We start from the raw sequence: 16,957 nt of genomic DNA on the forward strand, positions 1-16,957 counted from the left end.
GGGCTTTCTATGTATAGTCTTCACTGTTCTAAATCTGGTACATGAATTGCTTCTCACACAATCAAGTGAGGCTGGCCCTATTAGTAACTCCATTTACAGATGAGGCAACTGAAGCATACTGAAGGTCACTTAGTTACACCAACATTAAATCCAACTGTTTGCCTCCAGAGCTCACACTTAACACTCTACTCTCCACACTTCCTCTAAATAGGTGTGGTTCAGGTTACATCTGAATCTACCCCAGGAATACGTAATACATATTAGGGCATTGGTGATCTAGCATGGTAACCAAGAAGAGTTATTACACTCTGATATCTCTGAATAACATTCTGTGGGAAGTAGACACCAGAATAGAGTTGATATATAGTCACTGGAACAACCCTTCGTATTGATTGGAAAAATGAATTTTGGCACCCTCTTTTAACACAATCTAAAAAGGTGTTCAAAACTCAGAAAATGTCATGCAAATGGCAACTTTAAAGTTCAATTATGACAGATACTAAAAAGGAACAGGGAGCATTTGGGGAACCAAAATAGCAAATAGCTAGGTCATCAGGGTCCAGGAAGAAGCGTCTGAGCACCAGCTGGCACCCTGTCACTCCTCTCACGTGGGTTGTAGAGGGTCAAGGTCCTCTTACCTCTTCTCCCGCAAACACCCTTTTTCCTCTTTCCCTAGGCTAGAATTTTGGTGTTCTCTGTCTTGCTTGAAATGGGAAGCCAAGGCATGGGTGCCTGATGAAAAGCTTTCTTTTCTTGTGTGCCTTGTGTTTTGAACATTGCTATGTTACAGAAAATGGACCTGCTTCCCCATGAAGCTGATATTAAATTGCCCGCACTCCGTACTGGGGCTGCCTGAGTCTCTACCCTACTGTGTCCTTCTATGGCAGAGCCAGCCTGTCTGAAGTCTCACACTCCCTGGACCTGCTTCATTGTCTCCAAAGCTGATAACAGTGTCTCCTAGCTACATGTCTTGCTGATAGACGAATTCCTGAAATACCTTTAAAGACCTTCACGTCACCCTAAATGCTGCGTTAAGGGAGGACAACTGGTGGAGTAAATGAACAACAGATGGAACATAAATGGTACAACATGTCAGACTTAACCTCTTCAGTAAGAAGAGGGGCCCAAAACCGAAGCCTTTCCTTCCTTTTCCATGCGCAGAGAAGTAACAACAGCCACAGCTATTGTTATTGCCACAAATGGCTGTTATGGTTTTCTTTTTATACAAGTGACCACCGTAGACCTCTCTAGATTGAAAAGATTTACTTGTTTCTTATCAAAACTCTTGTTTCATTCTTAAAATTTACCTTGGTGGTGCAAAATTACAGTCAGCTTTTCCTAAGCAGGGGCAACGCTGACCAGAATGTCACATGTTTTTAATTATGGTTCTGAACTGACTCGTGTACCTTCCCTGAACCAACAGCTCCTTTCAAAGAATCAGTTTTTCTTTGTACAAACATGTCTTACCTAAAAATGTGGAAGTTCTTGTAAACACTTATAAGATCTTATTTTTCCTTCCATAGAGCATAGGGTGTGAATATTAGCTCTTCAAGTTTGTGGAAGAGTAGAGGGACACAGAAGGACACCTAATACTCCAGGGCAGGATGGCATGTGCTGGGAGGTAGAGAGGTTGTATGAGCTGTGGGAGCTGAGAGGAAAGTACAGATCACTATGTGTGATGGTGGGTGGAAAAGGCCTCATGGAGAAGTAGTAGCAAACTGGAGTCTTGGTTCTGAATGCCAGCCTTCAATGGGAAGAGAGGCACAAAGAGGGCATTCTAGAAGGCGATGGTAAAAGTTAGTGGGGTACCAGTTTGGGGAGGAATAGGCAAAAGTTACCCTTGACATTCCTTTAAAATTCTTTTGAATTATCCATGTAATACTATGAACACAGTAACTCTCATCCACTCTGAAATTTGAGATTCATTGGACCAGATTAAAAGAAGAAATTAAAAGAAACTTAATGAACTGATGTCTGGGCATTTGTATTATTGACCCTCCAGGAATTACCATGGACTCAGCAAGAATTTTACTTTGTTCTTGTTTGTCTGAAAGGTTTACCCTATTATGCTCTAATATGAAGTTTCTATTATCCTGATGCATATGAAAAGACTTTTTTGTTGTGAGGATTAAACAATATATCAGAGGTGAAAGCCCCTAGCACAGGATCTACCATGTGGTAAGAGCTGGTTTAAAGGTTGATCAGGCCTACATATGCAGAATTTTTTGCAGAGTTGCAGAGAAGAACTTGGCCCCCTGTTTTCTGAAATTTGTGTTGTGGACTCAGTGAAGAGCCATTACTTTCAAGGTCTCGGACAATGTCTTGGGGAAATGATGTCTAAGCATGTGCATTATTGTTATTTCAGCAGAGTTAGGTTTTGATGTGACTCCCAGGATGTCAAGATGGGAACTCTGGAATGACAGGTTGCAAAGGGCCTCGTAGTTGAAAGGGTTCTTTACAGGCAGTGTTACTTGAGTATACATTAGGGCCACACAATACATCAAATGTGTCTCTTTGCTGTGCTCCGTTTCTTTGATGTTCATTGCATGGAATGTGGGATAAATGGAATTCTGGAGCCACTCCAAGGAAGACAGATTTCCTGGAGTCATTTTTCTGTGAACATAGTCGACTTACCGTATTTTCCCTTCATTCTCTCGCATGTGCTATTGTTTTATTTCCTTCCCTCCTTTGTGTCATCTCTTTTCACTTATACCAAAGTCAGATTTACACCTATTCAGTCAGTTTTGACTATAATTTAGCTTTTATTATCCCTTTCTGTTTTCAGGCTTGATTCTTAAAGTGAAGAGCAAACATAAAATCTCATAATCACTACTACCATCACCACCAAAACAACAACAAAAAAATGCAACATTCATGTAATTAAGCCAAACGATTGGAGAAGCTTTAATCACACACTTTGTCTTAAACTTTTCTTACAAAAAAAACTTCTTTTTTTTTTTTGAGACGGAGTCTCACGCTGTTGCCCAGGCTGGAGTGCAGTGGCGCGATCTCGGCTCACTGCAAGCTCCGCCTCCCGGGTTCCCGCCATTCTCCTGCCTCAGCCTCCTGAGTAGCTGGAACTACAGGCGCCCGCCACCGCGCCCGGTTAATTTTTTGTATTTTTAGTAGAGACGGGGTTTCACTGTGGTCTCGATCTCCTGACCTTGTGATCCGCCCGCCTCGGCCTCCCAAAGTGCTGGGATTACAGGCTTGAGCCACCGCGCCCGGCCCAAAAAAACTTCTTTTTTTCCCCCATGACTTTCATGGCTTTGACTGAAGTTTGCAGGCTGGATCTGAGAGAACTGTAACCTTCCTTCACCCTCCTCTGCCCCAGGCCTGTGTCAGGACCCTTTCTCCTTTTTCCTCAGGTCTCCCCTTCTGCTTTTTGCCATCATCATCCTCTCTCCCTATCTTTTTTCATTCCTCAAATTTATCTCCCACTGCTGCTTTCTTTCCACAAATTCCATCCCTCAAAGTTTCCATCCCCAACTGGGGCCTGAGCGTAACCGCCTACTAAGACCACCTGTGACAAATTGCCCCCATTCTGATGGTGCCTGATTATAGCAGCCTCCCTGGCGCCACATTCATTTGGCAAAGGCATCTTCTAGGCAATGATCACTCCACTGCTCGGCTCAGTCAGTTACAGAGGTGCCCTGAGCTCACCCTCTCCCTCTCCAGCTTCAACTGGGCCCTGGCAGACAAACAGCTTGATGTTTAGGGGTAGCTAGGACTTGCACGGTATTGAAAGGTATAGATCTCTTCTCCAACCTGACACCTTCTCCTTTTCAATGCATAATAGCTCTTGTACACTTTTGCTTCTGCAGAATTAATTTAAAAAATATAAATGCTTTGCTTGGCTGTCCTGTTATTTAGCTTCTGTTGGTTTATTATTTACATATAAACATGCTTTCTAAAACAGGAGCAGGAAAAGTGCAAGTGGGCTCACCTGGTGCTTCTAACAAAACTCACTCAATTTATTCAGTCATTTGGCACAAGAAAGGCTCCTGTCTGCTTCAGTTTTTCATTCTCTCTAGGATGCTAATTGTTTTTCTTTTGATAATCTTGTAGTTTTGGCCTGAAGTCTAAAATCTGGCCTGCTGGGCTATGTGTCAGCTTTGTAAATTAGATGACATCTGTTTTGAATTTTATCATCTTTAATTTTCTTTCAAGCTCTCTTCACTTATTCATTTCCCCTTTAATTGTAAGGATCAGATTTTGCTGCATGCTTTCGACAAAAGTGTAGACCTTTCTGCTTTGAGGGCAGAGATTAAAATGACTGAAGTTAAATGGTCACAATGAAGGGTATTCAAGGAAAAGATGTTGGGAGAGAAGCCTTAACAACCATCCCAGAGAGGATGAGCCATTCAGACAAAAGACTGGCTGTCCACACGAGGGTTTAGAGATTCCCACTGAATAATTACAATCAATTAGAAGAAGATTGACAATGAGGGGTGAACTGAGAGAAGTATTTTCAGTTGAGAGAGGTTGAGGTGGGGGATGATGGCAGTAGTGGTATGAGGTGAGTGGTGACCTTTTCATCTCTTTATATTTCATTTTGCTCTTTCTTTGTTTCCTACTCTCCTGCCCTCTAACCTCAGAAAAATAGTTTAAAAATATTTTAAATGCATTCTCATATATGCAGACTCATATTTTCAAGTAGGACCTTATTTTTTCTTCCTATCTACATATCTCCTAAATTCTTTTCTTGGGGTAATTGTTCATTGCTAATTGAGTTGGGCTTGACCATGGTTAGGCTTTGTGTCCCCACCCAAATCTCATCTGGAATTGTAATCCCCATAATCCCCATGTGTCAAGGGAGAGACCAGGTGGAGGTAATTGAATCATGGGGGCAGTTTCCCCCATGCTGTTCTCGCGATAGTGAGTGAGTACTCATGAGAGCTGATGGTTTTATAAGGGGCTCTTCCTGCTTTGCTTGGCACCTCATGCTGCCTTGTGAAGATGGTGTCTTGTTTCCCCTTTGCCTTCTTCCATGATTGTAAGTTTCCTGAGGTTTCCCAGCCATGCCGAACTCTTGACTTTATAAATTACCCAGTCTCAGCCAGTTCTTTACAACAGTATGAAAATGGACTAATACAGGCCTACTTATTAAAAATGGATTTTCCTGTTAAGATGCCTAAGTAACACCCTTATATAATATTTTTTCTCTTTATGTAAAGATTTTCACATATATAATCTCAGAAATGTCAACTGGCCTCTTGAAACCTTGTGTCCATAGGGACAATAGAGAATAGGAGAGCACTGGCCAGGACATGGGCTCAAACTTTCACTCATGGCACATCTCAGCCATGGCTTGGAGAAGACACACACAGTTCAGCTGTGCATACAGCACAGAATGGCTCCCTCAGACACCAGCTGCAGAGACTGTAAACCAAATTTCTAAAACCACATCATTAAAATTGTCCAACAGCGACTTTGTGGGTGCATATAAATGGCAAATCTTTTTAATGATGCTGGTCTTGATTCTCCTGGATGCTGCCACGTGTTTAGCTTATTGCCAGTTAACTTATGGGTCTATGAAAATGCTATTTTTGAATGGTATATGTATATAGTAGTGATTCTCAAGTGGGGGAGGTTTTTGTTTCCTCAGGGACATTTAGCAAAACCTGGAGACATTTTTGGTTGTCACAATTGAAAGGGGGTGCTTCTTCTATCATCTAGTGGGTAGCGGCCAGCACTGCTGGTGAATATTCCATAATGCATATGGCAGCCTTACGACTCAGTCTAGCCCAAATATCAACAATACCAAGGTTAAGAAACTCTTCTAATAGGCATCTGTATATCAAATGAGGTGACAACACATTTTTATATGCTCGATCAAACCCATTGTGTTGAAAGAAAAGGACATTTACAATGACTCTACCTCTGTGAATAGTTATTGACTTTGATGACACTATTGGTCAGATTATGTTCTCTGTGCAGGGGCTAAGAGGCCGTCCCAGGTTGGCTTCCCTCCTGCAACCTCCTTTCTTGGTTATCAGTATCATCTCCATTTCTGTGCAATCACTTAAGCTACATATCTCTGGGTGTTCATCCACTACCCTCTTCTTACTCCACCTCCAATAGGTGATCAGTTCCTCGTAATTTTGTGTTCTCTACTATAATGATCTGCCCTGACTTCTTAGGCTCTCATCATTTTGTCTAGACCTCTCAGTTTGTCTTTTGCCAGCTGGGTGCTCCAGTCAAATTAATTCAATGCTTTATGATGTTAGTTACTCCTGATTTACCTATTCATTTGGTGAAAATATTTGAGTGCTTACTATCTGCTAATTCCTGTGCTAAGAGCTGTGATCATTCTCTGGAGTAAAATCTTTCCAAGTTTACATGTTGCCTATAGAACAAACCCTTGCTTCTAACATAGCATGTAAGGCCTCTGATAATCTGCCTCCGACCTAACTTTTCAACTTACTTTCTTGCCCTACTGAACAAATTGTCTTTCCTTAGTCTGAGCACATACTATTAAGCCCTTGTATCTTGGCATGTGCTATTTATTTTTGGTTGTTTGTTTGTGGTGTCCTTTCTACCCTATCTGAGGAATTTTCATTCATTCTGTGCAACTTGACCTAGTGTTTAGAGAAATGCTTGGCACGTGGAAGATAATAAATAGGAAATGAACTTAAATTTTACCTTCTCTGTGAAATATTCAACTCCCTGGCTGCTGGAGAGTGCATTCCTTTTTCTCCATGCACATCACATCCTCTGACTGTGACTCTTGATGGTAAGGATAGTACCTTATGTCTCTTAGGACCTCCAGGCTCTACACCATGATGAACATAAAGTGGACCCAAATGACTAAATGCTCACTACTCTATCAAGATGACCTCTCATGGAATTCTTGTTTCACACTGGAAATGGCATGCATCATTTGTTATTCCAAAAAACCCCCACAGAATTTGACATTAGTCGCAAATGGCCCCACCCTCCTCCATAACTGTGCACCTTCCATTGCCTGTGATCTGAATTATGGAGATGCGGTCGAGTCCATCCTCTGTCACTTAGTCATTGTGTAACATTGGGAATATATTTAACCAGTATCTGAGCCTCTGTTTCTTCTTCTATAAACTAGGAGTAAGTGACATCCGTCCTTCTTGCCTGTAGAATGGTCATGAAGATCAAATGAGATTACATACTTAAAGGGCTTTTGTAACTTCTAAAGGTCATAAAGCTTTTTAAGTTTCTCTCTATTCAAAACATAGCAAAACAAATAAAACCCCTCCCTCAATCTTGCATGGCCTTGCATATTTTTTCCAAAGACAAGCTTCTTTAAAAGGCCAGTTTGTGCATTGTGTCCTCTCTCTCTGCAACCCCCATCACCCTGTTTTCTGCTAGCCACACCAATGGCAGCTTCCTCACATCAATCGTCAATAATTTCCTCATGGCCAACACCTATGCACACTTTTCTGCTCTTCCCTCATTTGATCTGGCTCATCTGCCTCTTCCTGAGACATCCTCTGCACTGGGGCCAGGATGGGCTTCCTGAAATCTGGACTGATTGTACCCTGCCATGTACGAAGCTCCACAATCACTCCTCACTGCTTAGAGGGTAAAGTTGAACTCCTTAGTCCACTTTGTTGAGCCTGTCATCCTCTGGTCCCTGCCTACCACTTCATTAGCACTCCTAATGTTATTTTCCTTGTGACATAACCCTAGTCATACAAAATGACTTCTGTTTCCAGAAAGTGCTTTTTCAAATGCTGCCCGAAAGACAGCCTGGTGAAATCTGGTCATCTTTCGCTACTTGGTTCAAAATATCACCTCTTCAGGGGAACCTCTTCTGATATCAGATTTCCACCCCTCTCCCTTTGATACAGAAGTAGATACTCCATCTCTGTATTTTCCATGCCTCTTGAACCCATGTTGATAAGCATAAGCTTTCCGCCATTCTGCCATTCTCCCATTATGCACTTAAATATTTATCTCATACTAGTCAGTGAGCTTCTTGAATACAAGGAACATGTTATTATCTCTCTATATGTGTCTAGCTTCCTGGTACGCAGTAAGCTATGTTAAATTATTCAGTATGACAACTTAAATTGTTAAATTTGTTGAGTAAATAAACGGGTGCTATAAAATATTCCTTGTACTACGTTCTTATTCCTTTACCATATTTTGTGAACCTTTTTATTGTTTTGTTACATTCTTGTTTTCACATATTTAGAAGAAAGATTCTGGCAAGTGCCATAATTTGTACAGATATTATTCTCTGTTGAGATACAGGTTTTAGCTTCCTTTGGCAGTTAGAAAGGCTTAGCTGTCTGCATTCTACCTCCACAGGTGCACAGCAGCTCCCTGAAGTACACAGAAGCTCTTGCTCACCTGCCACTTCCAGCCTTCGCATTTTCCAGTTGTCGGGTAAGGAGTTTAGCAATGGCGGTGAAGCTGTTGCTCATGCGGAAGATGTCTCTGCTCTGAGGGCCCAAGATTGAGGAGAAGGTGTCGGTGATGCCTTTAATCTCCAGCAGGAGAATATGGTGAAATGAATGCTCCATGTTGGCCAGTTGGCTCACCAGGTATGTCAGGCAGCTCCTGGCTCTCTCCTGCCAAAAACAATGAAGAAAATAGGTTTATCTTTTAAAAGAAAATCATCCAGGCACGGTAGCTCACACCTGTAATCCCAGCACTTTGGAAGGCTGAGGTGGGTGGATGGCTTGGAACTCCTGATCGAGAACAGGAGTTTGCAACCAGCCTGGTCAACATGGCAAAACCCCGTCTCAACTAAAAATACAAAGAATTAGCTGGGCGTGGTGGCACATGCCTATAATCCCAGCTACTCGGGAGGCTGAGGCATGAGAATTGCTTGAACCCAGGAGGCATAGGGTGCAATGAGCCAAGATAGTGCCGCTGCACTCCAGCCTGGGAAACAGAGGGAGACAGTCTCAGAAAAAAAAAAAAAAAAAAAAAAAAAAAAAAAAAAAAAAAAAAAAAAATCAGAGTCCCATGAGCAGCAGATTCTATAGGGAGTTGACACTCAGGGAGCTAGCTCAAGTTGAATAATAGGTTTCATTCATAGTTCCTCTGAATCTGCTTCTTTGAGGTTTTTAATTTGTTCCTGATTTCCAGGACAGACTAATATGCAAATATTCTCATTAACCTATCTTTCCAGGTCAAAATATCTCAACCATCATAAATGATCGGACCCCACACATGCACCTTTCACAACTATGTGAACTGCTAACTCCACCTGCATGGGGCAGGTGTGGTCCATGGTCTTAAAGTGAGCCTTGACCCTGGCACACTCAACCCATCTGTCGGGTGATGGTTGCATATTCCACTAGTGTGCTAGGTTGATTTCCTTGCCACAGGTTTTCTCGCTGACTTGTTAACTTTAAGCATCTTTCAGTGTATTACAGTTTTTATGTGCTTGGCCGATTGAGTAGATTCTATTATCTAGCTTCAACCAAGCTAACTTTCACAAGTCATTTAAGTTCCTTCAAAGAACAGAGGATTAAGGACAATATGAATAATGTAGGCATGAGCAAATAAGAAAATGGCTTAGCGGACACATCTCTTATACCTATTAAAATTCCTTATTAGCCATATTTTGAGGCAATGTGATCCAATCTGATATGACTGGAAGTTAGCCATAAAATTCAATATTCAAAATTATTGAAAAGGTTATTGGAAATGTAGATTTATGCCCAATAGAAATAATGATATACCATTAATAAATAACAATTTAAAATATTACTTATTTCATCTTTAACTTTTCTTTTAAAATCTTATTTTTGTGTATGTCTAAATTTTTTTCTTGTTAATGTAGTGGAACATACGTATAAATATAAATAAATATATATTGGAGGTTGCTGCTGACAGTCCTTCTAACCGATTGGTGCACAGATCTAGATTACTCTCCTTGTTAGGAATTCCTATTTACCCTTTGTTCTAGCATTTGAAGCCTTAATTTCCTACAAGGTGCAACTCTTCCATGCGGCTGTTTCCAGTGACTCCTTCTGTGTAAATTTTTACTGCATTATAGACTCTTTAAAAATCTTAAAATTTTCTTTTATTTTAGTATCTTTTTGAGACAGAGTCTCACTCTGTTGACCAGGCTGTAGTGCAGAGGTGTGATCATGGCTCACTGCAGCCTTGACCTCCTGGGCTCAAGCTATACTGCCGCCTCAGTCTCCTATGTAGGTGCACCACCGGCATGTGCCACCACACTTGACTATTTTTTTATTTCAGGATCTCACTATGTTGCCCAGGCTGGTATCGAACTCCTGGGCTCAAGTAATCCTCCTGCCTCGGCCTCCCAAAATGCTAGGATTACAGGCGTGAACCACCATGTCTAGCCAAAAATCTTTTTAGTACTTAATTGCATTTGATCATTTGCTTACTCATGATTTTATTTAATCACCAAATAGGTATGGCATGCCTATAATATGCTTTTACGAGACTCCAGATAACAAAGGTGAATGAAAGGATGCCCTTGCTTTTAAAGAACACACAATCCCCCCCACCTTTTATTTATAATTTCCTAATGGTTACATGTGCCAGTCAAGTCTTCTAAAGGAGCTACTTCTTATTCATCAATCATCATCCTGGCCCAAAATTGAGCTTGTGGATTCTACACCCAGTGTGTGTGTGTCTCAATTTACTGATTTAAGAAAATCTTAGATATCAAAATATGACCTTATAAAGCATGTTGTTACAAAGGAATTCTGTGCTTTACAATAAATATTTAGTACAGAACAAATTTAAGTAGTGAAGTTCCCTCATTTTTGGTACTTGATTTTCAAATATTCCATGTACAATTGCACTGGAACACATCACTTGGGGAAAATGGGGTACTTCTGCCATCAATCCCTTATTTATTTTTTAAACCCCACTAAGGCACAGTGTCCTGTATGGGTATGTGAGACAGAGGTTTGTGCTTTCATGAGCTGGACAGCTGGTTGAAGCTAAAGACATCTATTCATCAAAGAATAATGTTAGATGAATGAAAATGAAAGACCCCTGGAATATGTTCCTGGAGCCCCTGTTTCATATTTTGGCTCATACAATTGCCAGGTTGCAGAACAATACTTAAATGCTCTTGGGTCCAACAGGTTTTTTTTTGCAACATAGACTCATTTATTACTTCAAAGGCTCTATGTATGAATTCATGATGCAATGAATCAAGGGACATTTTTTATTCCCAATTTAAAGGTAAAAGCTGGATGTGGGGGGTCCCTACCATAGGCCAGACCCCGTTCTAGAAGTCAGGAACATATCACTGAAGAAAAAGTACAAAAATTCCTGCCACAATATTGAGGCAGAAAGACACTAAACAAAATACCTATGTAAAATATATAGTGTGTTAGATGGAGAAATGTGCCTCAAGGAAAATGAAGAATGGGGAGCCAATGGTAAATGGTGTACTTAGGACACATCTCAGAGAGAAGGTGACATTCGAATTTGGCAAGGTTTCAGACTCTCAACTCAACATTCTCAGCAACCTTAGAAAACAATTACCGTAAATTTATCCTGCTTGATATAGGGTGGTAGGAAGATACAGGAACTGAATTTTATATACTGTTTGTCCTACTAAGATATAATTTAAAATTTGAGGTAACTTCCTTACTTTCAGAAGTAGATTTTTCATTAGAATTTTTAAAACCATTTCACAAACATTTCATTTGCTTATGCAATAAATGTCCCCATGGTTTCATTAAGAATCCTTCTCACTATAAAAATTTGCAAGCCCCTTCTTTAAAGCATGTGTCTTTTAAAAGGTGAAGGTCGTTGTGTGGGTCTTTGCTGAAATCAACGTAATTCCAAATGATTGCTGGCAGCCAAACTGAGCTGAAGGGAAAATTAATCACAGTGCAGGAACAAGAAAAATTATAACTGCTCTGGAACTGACGTATGAAACCAAGCCAACCTCACATCATTTGCTCTGAAACCTTGGAGCACATCCATGTACCTCACAGGGGTAACAGATGTGATTCTGGATTAGAAAGTGTGATATTAGGGCAGGAAGGGGGTTAGGAGATTCTAAGTTCTTTCTCAGCTTCATGATATTTTGTCTCTGGGGGCTAGTGACTGGATTTTCCTGCTTTCAGTCATCCCATTGAGGTGACAGGGTCAGCACCTGTAAGCCATAACTGTGGGTCTGACCTTATCCCTGCTGACACAAATTCATTGTTTATTATTAAACAAAAATAGCTGACCCAGACAGGGCACTTACTCTAAGCACCAAGCCTATTCTATACTCTTTTTAGCGATTTACTCATGTAATCCTCCAAATAATGCTGTAAGTACTGGAATCATTGCCACTTTAACAATGAGGAAACTGAAGCACAGATAGGAGACTAAATTGCTCAAGGCCACATATGCCCTCCCTGTTTCTACATCTAGACCCTCACTTGCTATACTGCCAGCTCCTCCCATCAAAAAACAAAAACAAAAAATACCCAAAAAACTAAACGACCTATGTACATATTTTCCCACTCCTTTTTCCTATATCTCATTCATCATTAGAGTTATGTGGTCTTTATTGTTAATAATGTTTAATTTAGTTATATAAATATTATAAATACTCTGCAAACACAAAATAGATCAGCAATTCTCAAATCTTTTGGTTTTAGGACCCCTTTACTCTCTTGAAAATTATCAAAGATCCCAGCGTTTTTGTCATTTGGCTTATATCTATTGATATTGGCCATATTGGAAGTTAAAATAGGCAATTTTTAAAATGTATATTTTCATAAAAAATCACATTTTCCAAAACAAAAAAATTTAGTGAGAAGACTTGCATTCCTGTATATTTTTGCATTTTTTTTAGTAACTGCTTAATAGATGACGTCTAGATTCTCATACGTTTCTGTATTTGATCTGTTAAATCTGGCCTCATAAAGATATGAAGTTAGAAAAGGGAGGACTATTTTCAGAATTGCCTTGATAATTGTGAATATTCTTCTTGGATACTACACCAAAACTCACCAAGTAGTAGTTTCTCAAAGGTTAGTTGTGATATGTGACTTTAATTAACTTTGTATCCTATTACATTAAAATCCGCTGGTCTGTCTTGCACTTTGATTAAATCTTTTGCCTATGCATGACTTTGAAATATTAAGCATTAGTCATTTGGAAAAATACTGGTTTACTGAGTTTGGCATATCTTCCAAAGGTTGATGCATTTCATTATATAATATAAAACATTGCATTCACTATTTTCACCACTGATCTCATCAGAAAAGTCTTTTAAGTATTGGGAAACTTTCAAGTTTACAGTGGCGATATAGATTTTCCAAAACTTCAGTTTTCATATGCAAGCTCAAATTGTATCACTGGCAACAAATACTAATATCTGTAGTTTTGCTTGAAAGGAAAGGCTCACTTCATTCATTTTCTGTATAATGTCTACCAAATAGCCCCAAACGAAGAATCATAGATTGTTCATTAGTTATTGTTTCAAGTAAAAACTGTTCCATAAAAAAAAGTGGTTAGTTTGGCACATAGGCAAATAACACAAGGGTTTTTTTTTTTTCTTAAGATAACCACTGAATTTCTTTCTTTTTTTTTTTTTTGAGACGGAGTCTCGCTCTGCCGCCCAGGCTGGAGTGCAGTGGCCGGATCTCAGCTCACTGCAGGCTCCGCCTCCCGGGTTCACGCAATTCTCCTGCCTCAGCCTCCCCAGTAGCTGGGACTACAGGCGCCCGCCACCTCGCCCGGCTAGTTTTTTTTTTTTTTTTTTTTTTGTATTTTTTAGTAGAGACGGGGTTTCACCGTGTCAGCCAGGATGGTCTTGATCTCCTGACCTCGTGATCCGCCCGCCTCGGCCTCCCAAAGTGCTGGGATTACAGGCTTGAGCCACCGCGCCCGGCCGATAACCACTGAATTTCTGTATTGCAATCAGCAGCATAAGTGCCAAGCCAATGCATCCTTCCCATTTAGCCAGAGAGAAACTTAAGATGTGTACTCAGGATTGAGATTTAATAAAATTAATAATTTCTACTGCTTCATCAGGTTAATTTAGTGGTTCCCAGGGGGAGGGAGTGGGGAAAAGAAAGGGAGAGGAGTGATTTTTTTTCCTCCCCAGAGCGCATTTGGAGAAGGTCTGGAGACACTTTTGTCATGACTAGGAGAAAGGGAGGGCTAGTGGTATCTGGTGGGTAGAGGCCAAACACCCCACAACGCACAAGATAACCACACAACCAAGAGTGGTTTAGTCCAAAATGTCAATATTGCCAAGGCTGAGAAACACTGACTAAGGTGAAACTGGCTTTTTTTCTTGTCCTGCAAATGTGTGGTGGTAAAGAATATGACTACGAGTACACTTTGGTGCCACTGTCTTGTATCTTGGTTTGTGCCTAGGCACTTGCAGTTTTACCCACCATTGCTTTGTTCTATTAATGCAGATGTCAACACAGTGAAAATGGTAAATGATGTCTTAGTATTATTGTAAAAATAGCTTTGACCTTACAGATCCCCTGAAAGGGTCTTGGTGTCCATGAACCACACTGAGTATTGATGAACTAGGATCAGAAGTCAAATAAATATTTTCTCTAAAGGAATGGACAGTAAATATTTCCAGTTTAATGGGCCAGATGGTCTCTTGTTGTGGGAAAAGAGCTAAAAGCAAAAAATAAATGAGTGGATGTGGCTGGATTTGGCCCACAGGCAGTAATTTGTTGACCCCTGCACTAGATTATATGTTTGCAAAATTGCATTGGCCATTTTTTTCACTTTTTATTATTTTGTTTTTATAATACTACTAGTCCAATTTCATAAAGCTACTCTGTTATTCTTTGCAGAATAAAAGAACACAACTCAGAAAATGGCCAAACATGAAAATGTGGGGGTCTGATAATAACAACAATAGTTTCCATTCACTAAGCATCCACTGTGTGTCTGGTACTTGACATACGCATTTTCACTTAATCTTCACAATGACCTTGCAAAATGAGTATCTAGATGAGGATGCTGATGTCAAGAGGATAGTAACTTCATTAAAGTTGTATAAGTATAATATAGTCATAAGTGGCAGAGCCAATATTAAATCAAGATCCGTCTGATTCCAGAGTTTGAATGTTTCCACATCACTAGGGTTGATAAAAACCATTTAGGGCAGCTCTGTAGGCTGCAGCCCTCCTTTCTGTACTCCACCTGTGGTAGGCATCACCAGCTGATGACAGCATTCATTCTTCCCTGCTGAACACAGAAGTTTCCTGATATTCTTTCTCAATGCTGTCCTCCTTGTGAGTGGTTCTCAGCACTGGCTGCACGTTAGAATCACCTGGAAAGCTGTTAAAACTATTCTGATGCCAAGTACATCTCTCCTGCTTCCCAATTCCTATTCAATTTTATTGAAATGGGTGGAGCTCAGGCATAGGAATTTTTAAACCCCTTGTATGATTCAAATGTGCAGCCAAAGTTGAGAATCACTGGTCTATGTGGAGTCCTAAATCTCTGAAAATTTGAGAATTTGCTGATGTAGGAAATGTGGATTTGGCCCTATAATCCACATTTTTCTCTCCACTGTCTTTTATCACTTTACACATGTAAAAGAAAATGATATATTAGTTGCCTGAATGAAAATATTGCATTCACCAGGCATTTGTATTTTACACTATTTGATTTAAACACAATCTTTCTTCATAGTTCAACGCTTTGAAATCTCTACACACATCAAAGATACACTTGCAAGGGCCATTAGAAATGTAAAGCAAATGAGTTTTTTGTTAATGTTCTCTCAGTGGAACTTTGCCAGAGTGACCCAGGCCTTTCTCAGGAGCCTTCAAAAGCCTAAGTGTGGCCAGTAGTGCTTAACTGCCTGGCAGTGTATTTATTCCATGAGAATCTCTTTCTTAATGGGGGGTTACTAGCTGCAGACCAAGAGTTGAAGGGTTTGTACTGGGCTCTCCTCCCACCTCAGTGCTGCTTTGGCTGTGAGAAACTCTGGTATTGGGGGAACAATTCTTTGTTTGCCCCAAGATTTTCCCAGTTTTAGCACTGCAAGTCTCTTGTCTCTTATCCTGGGAAACTCCTTAATCATGGGAAAATCAGGACAGTTTACCTGAATGTAGGAGAATGTAGGCAGGTAGAAAATTCAGCTCAGAGGACTCTGTTCAATAGACTCATATTGCAGATGAATATGATGATATATCACTCTATATACCTCCCTATATAGATACAGTTGGCCCTCCATATTGGAGAGTTCTACATCCACAGATTCAACCAACTGCAGGTCAAAATATTTGGAAAAAAATAGAAAACAATACAGCAATAAAAATAATACAGATAGAAACATAGAATAACACTATTTACATAGCATTTACATTTTATTAGGTATTATAAATAATCTAGAGATGATTTAAAGGACACAGCAGGATGTGCATAGGTTGTATGCAAGTCCTATGCCACTCTATACAAGTGACTTGAGTATTCTTGGATTTTGGTATCCACAGGGGTTCTGGAACCAATCCTCCTCAGATATTGAGGGATGACTGTATGTACAATATGTTGATTCTTGTTATTTGGGAATAACAAGTAGCTATGTTCCATAAAATTACAATCCTGAATTAGACAATACTGAAGTATTGTTTCTAGGAAATTCAGGGTTAGTTTCCTGCAAGCCTCTGGTCACATTTTTGTCAACTGATTCATACATAACATTGTTTTATGTGTGTTTCTGTTTAAAGATATTTAATATATACTGTTGATTCATTAAATTTGAACCCATGGCCAACAGCAGTGTAATTTATGCCTGAACAAAACTTATCCAACACATGTATTTTCTCCATAAGGCATATCACAGTCTTTTTGTGCTTAGGAACACTACAGATTACTTTAGCACTACACTTAGGGGACACTTTAAACAGTGAAATCACCAAAAACAAAAACAAAAAGCATGAAGATAAGAAAAATGTGGCAATAAAGAGGCCATGAAAAGAATAGATACTTGTTTACAGTATGAGAGCTGAACAAAGAAAGCAGGGCATCACGGTGTTCAACTTCA

The 16,957-nt window shown here is 40.0% G+C and overlaps 1 protein-coding gene across 10 annotated transcripts in view; it reads right to left on the minus strand.

Annotated features, from left to right (window-relative positions):
* The window catches only part of LOC105488561 (ventricular zone expressed PH domain containing 1), a 274,214-nt gene that overhangs the window by 141,307 nt on the left and 115,950 nt on the right, over positions 1-16,957 (minus strand). For all 10 annotated transcript variants that reach the window (XR_011619845.1, XR_011619848.1, XR_011619849.1 and 7 more), the window contains one exon: positions 8,335-8,555. Coding sequence is in view for 2 of the 10 variants with exons in the window: in XM_011752748.2 (XP_011751050.1) it covers positions 8,335-8,555 (221 nt within the window). In the remaining 8 variants the exon portion in view is untranslated. The remainder of the gene's footprint in view (positions 1-8,334; positions 8,556-16,957) is intronic.

Source organism: Macaca nemestrina, chromosome 2, assembly GCF_043159975.1.
Source record: "Macaca nemestrina isolate mMacNem1 chromosome 2, mMacNem.hap1, whole genome shotgun sequence".
NCBI classification, from domain to species: domain Eukaryota; kingdom Metazoa; phylum Chordata; class Mammalia; order Primates; family Cercopithecidae; genus Macaca; species Macaca nemestrina.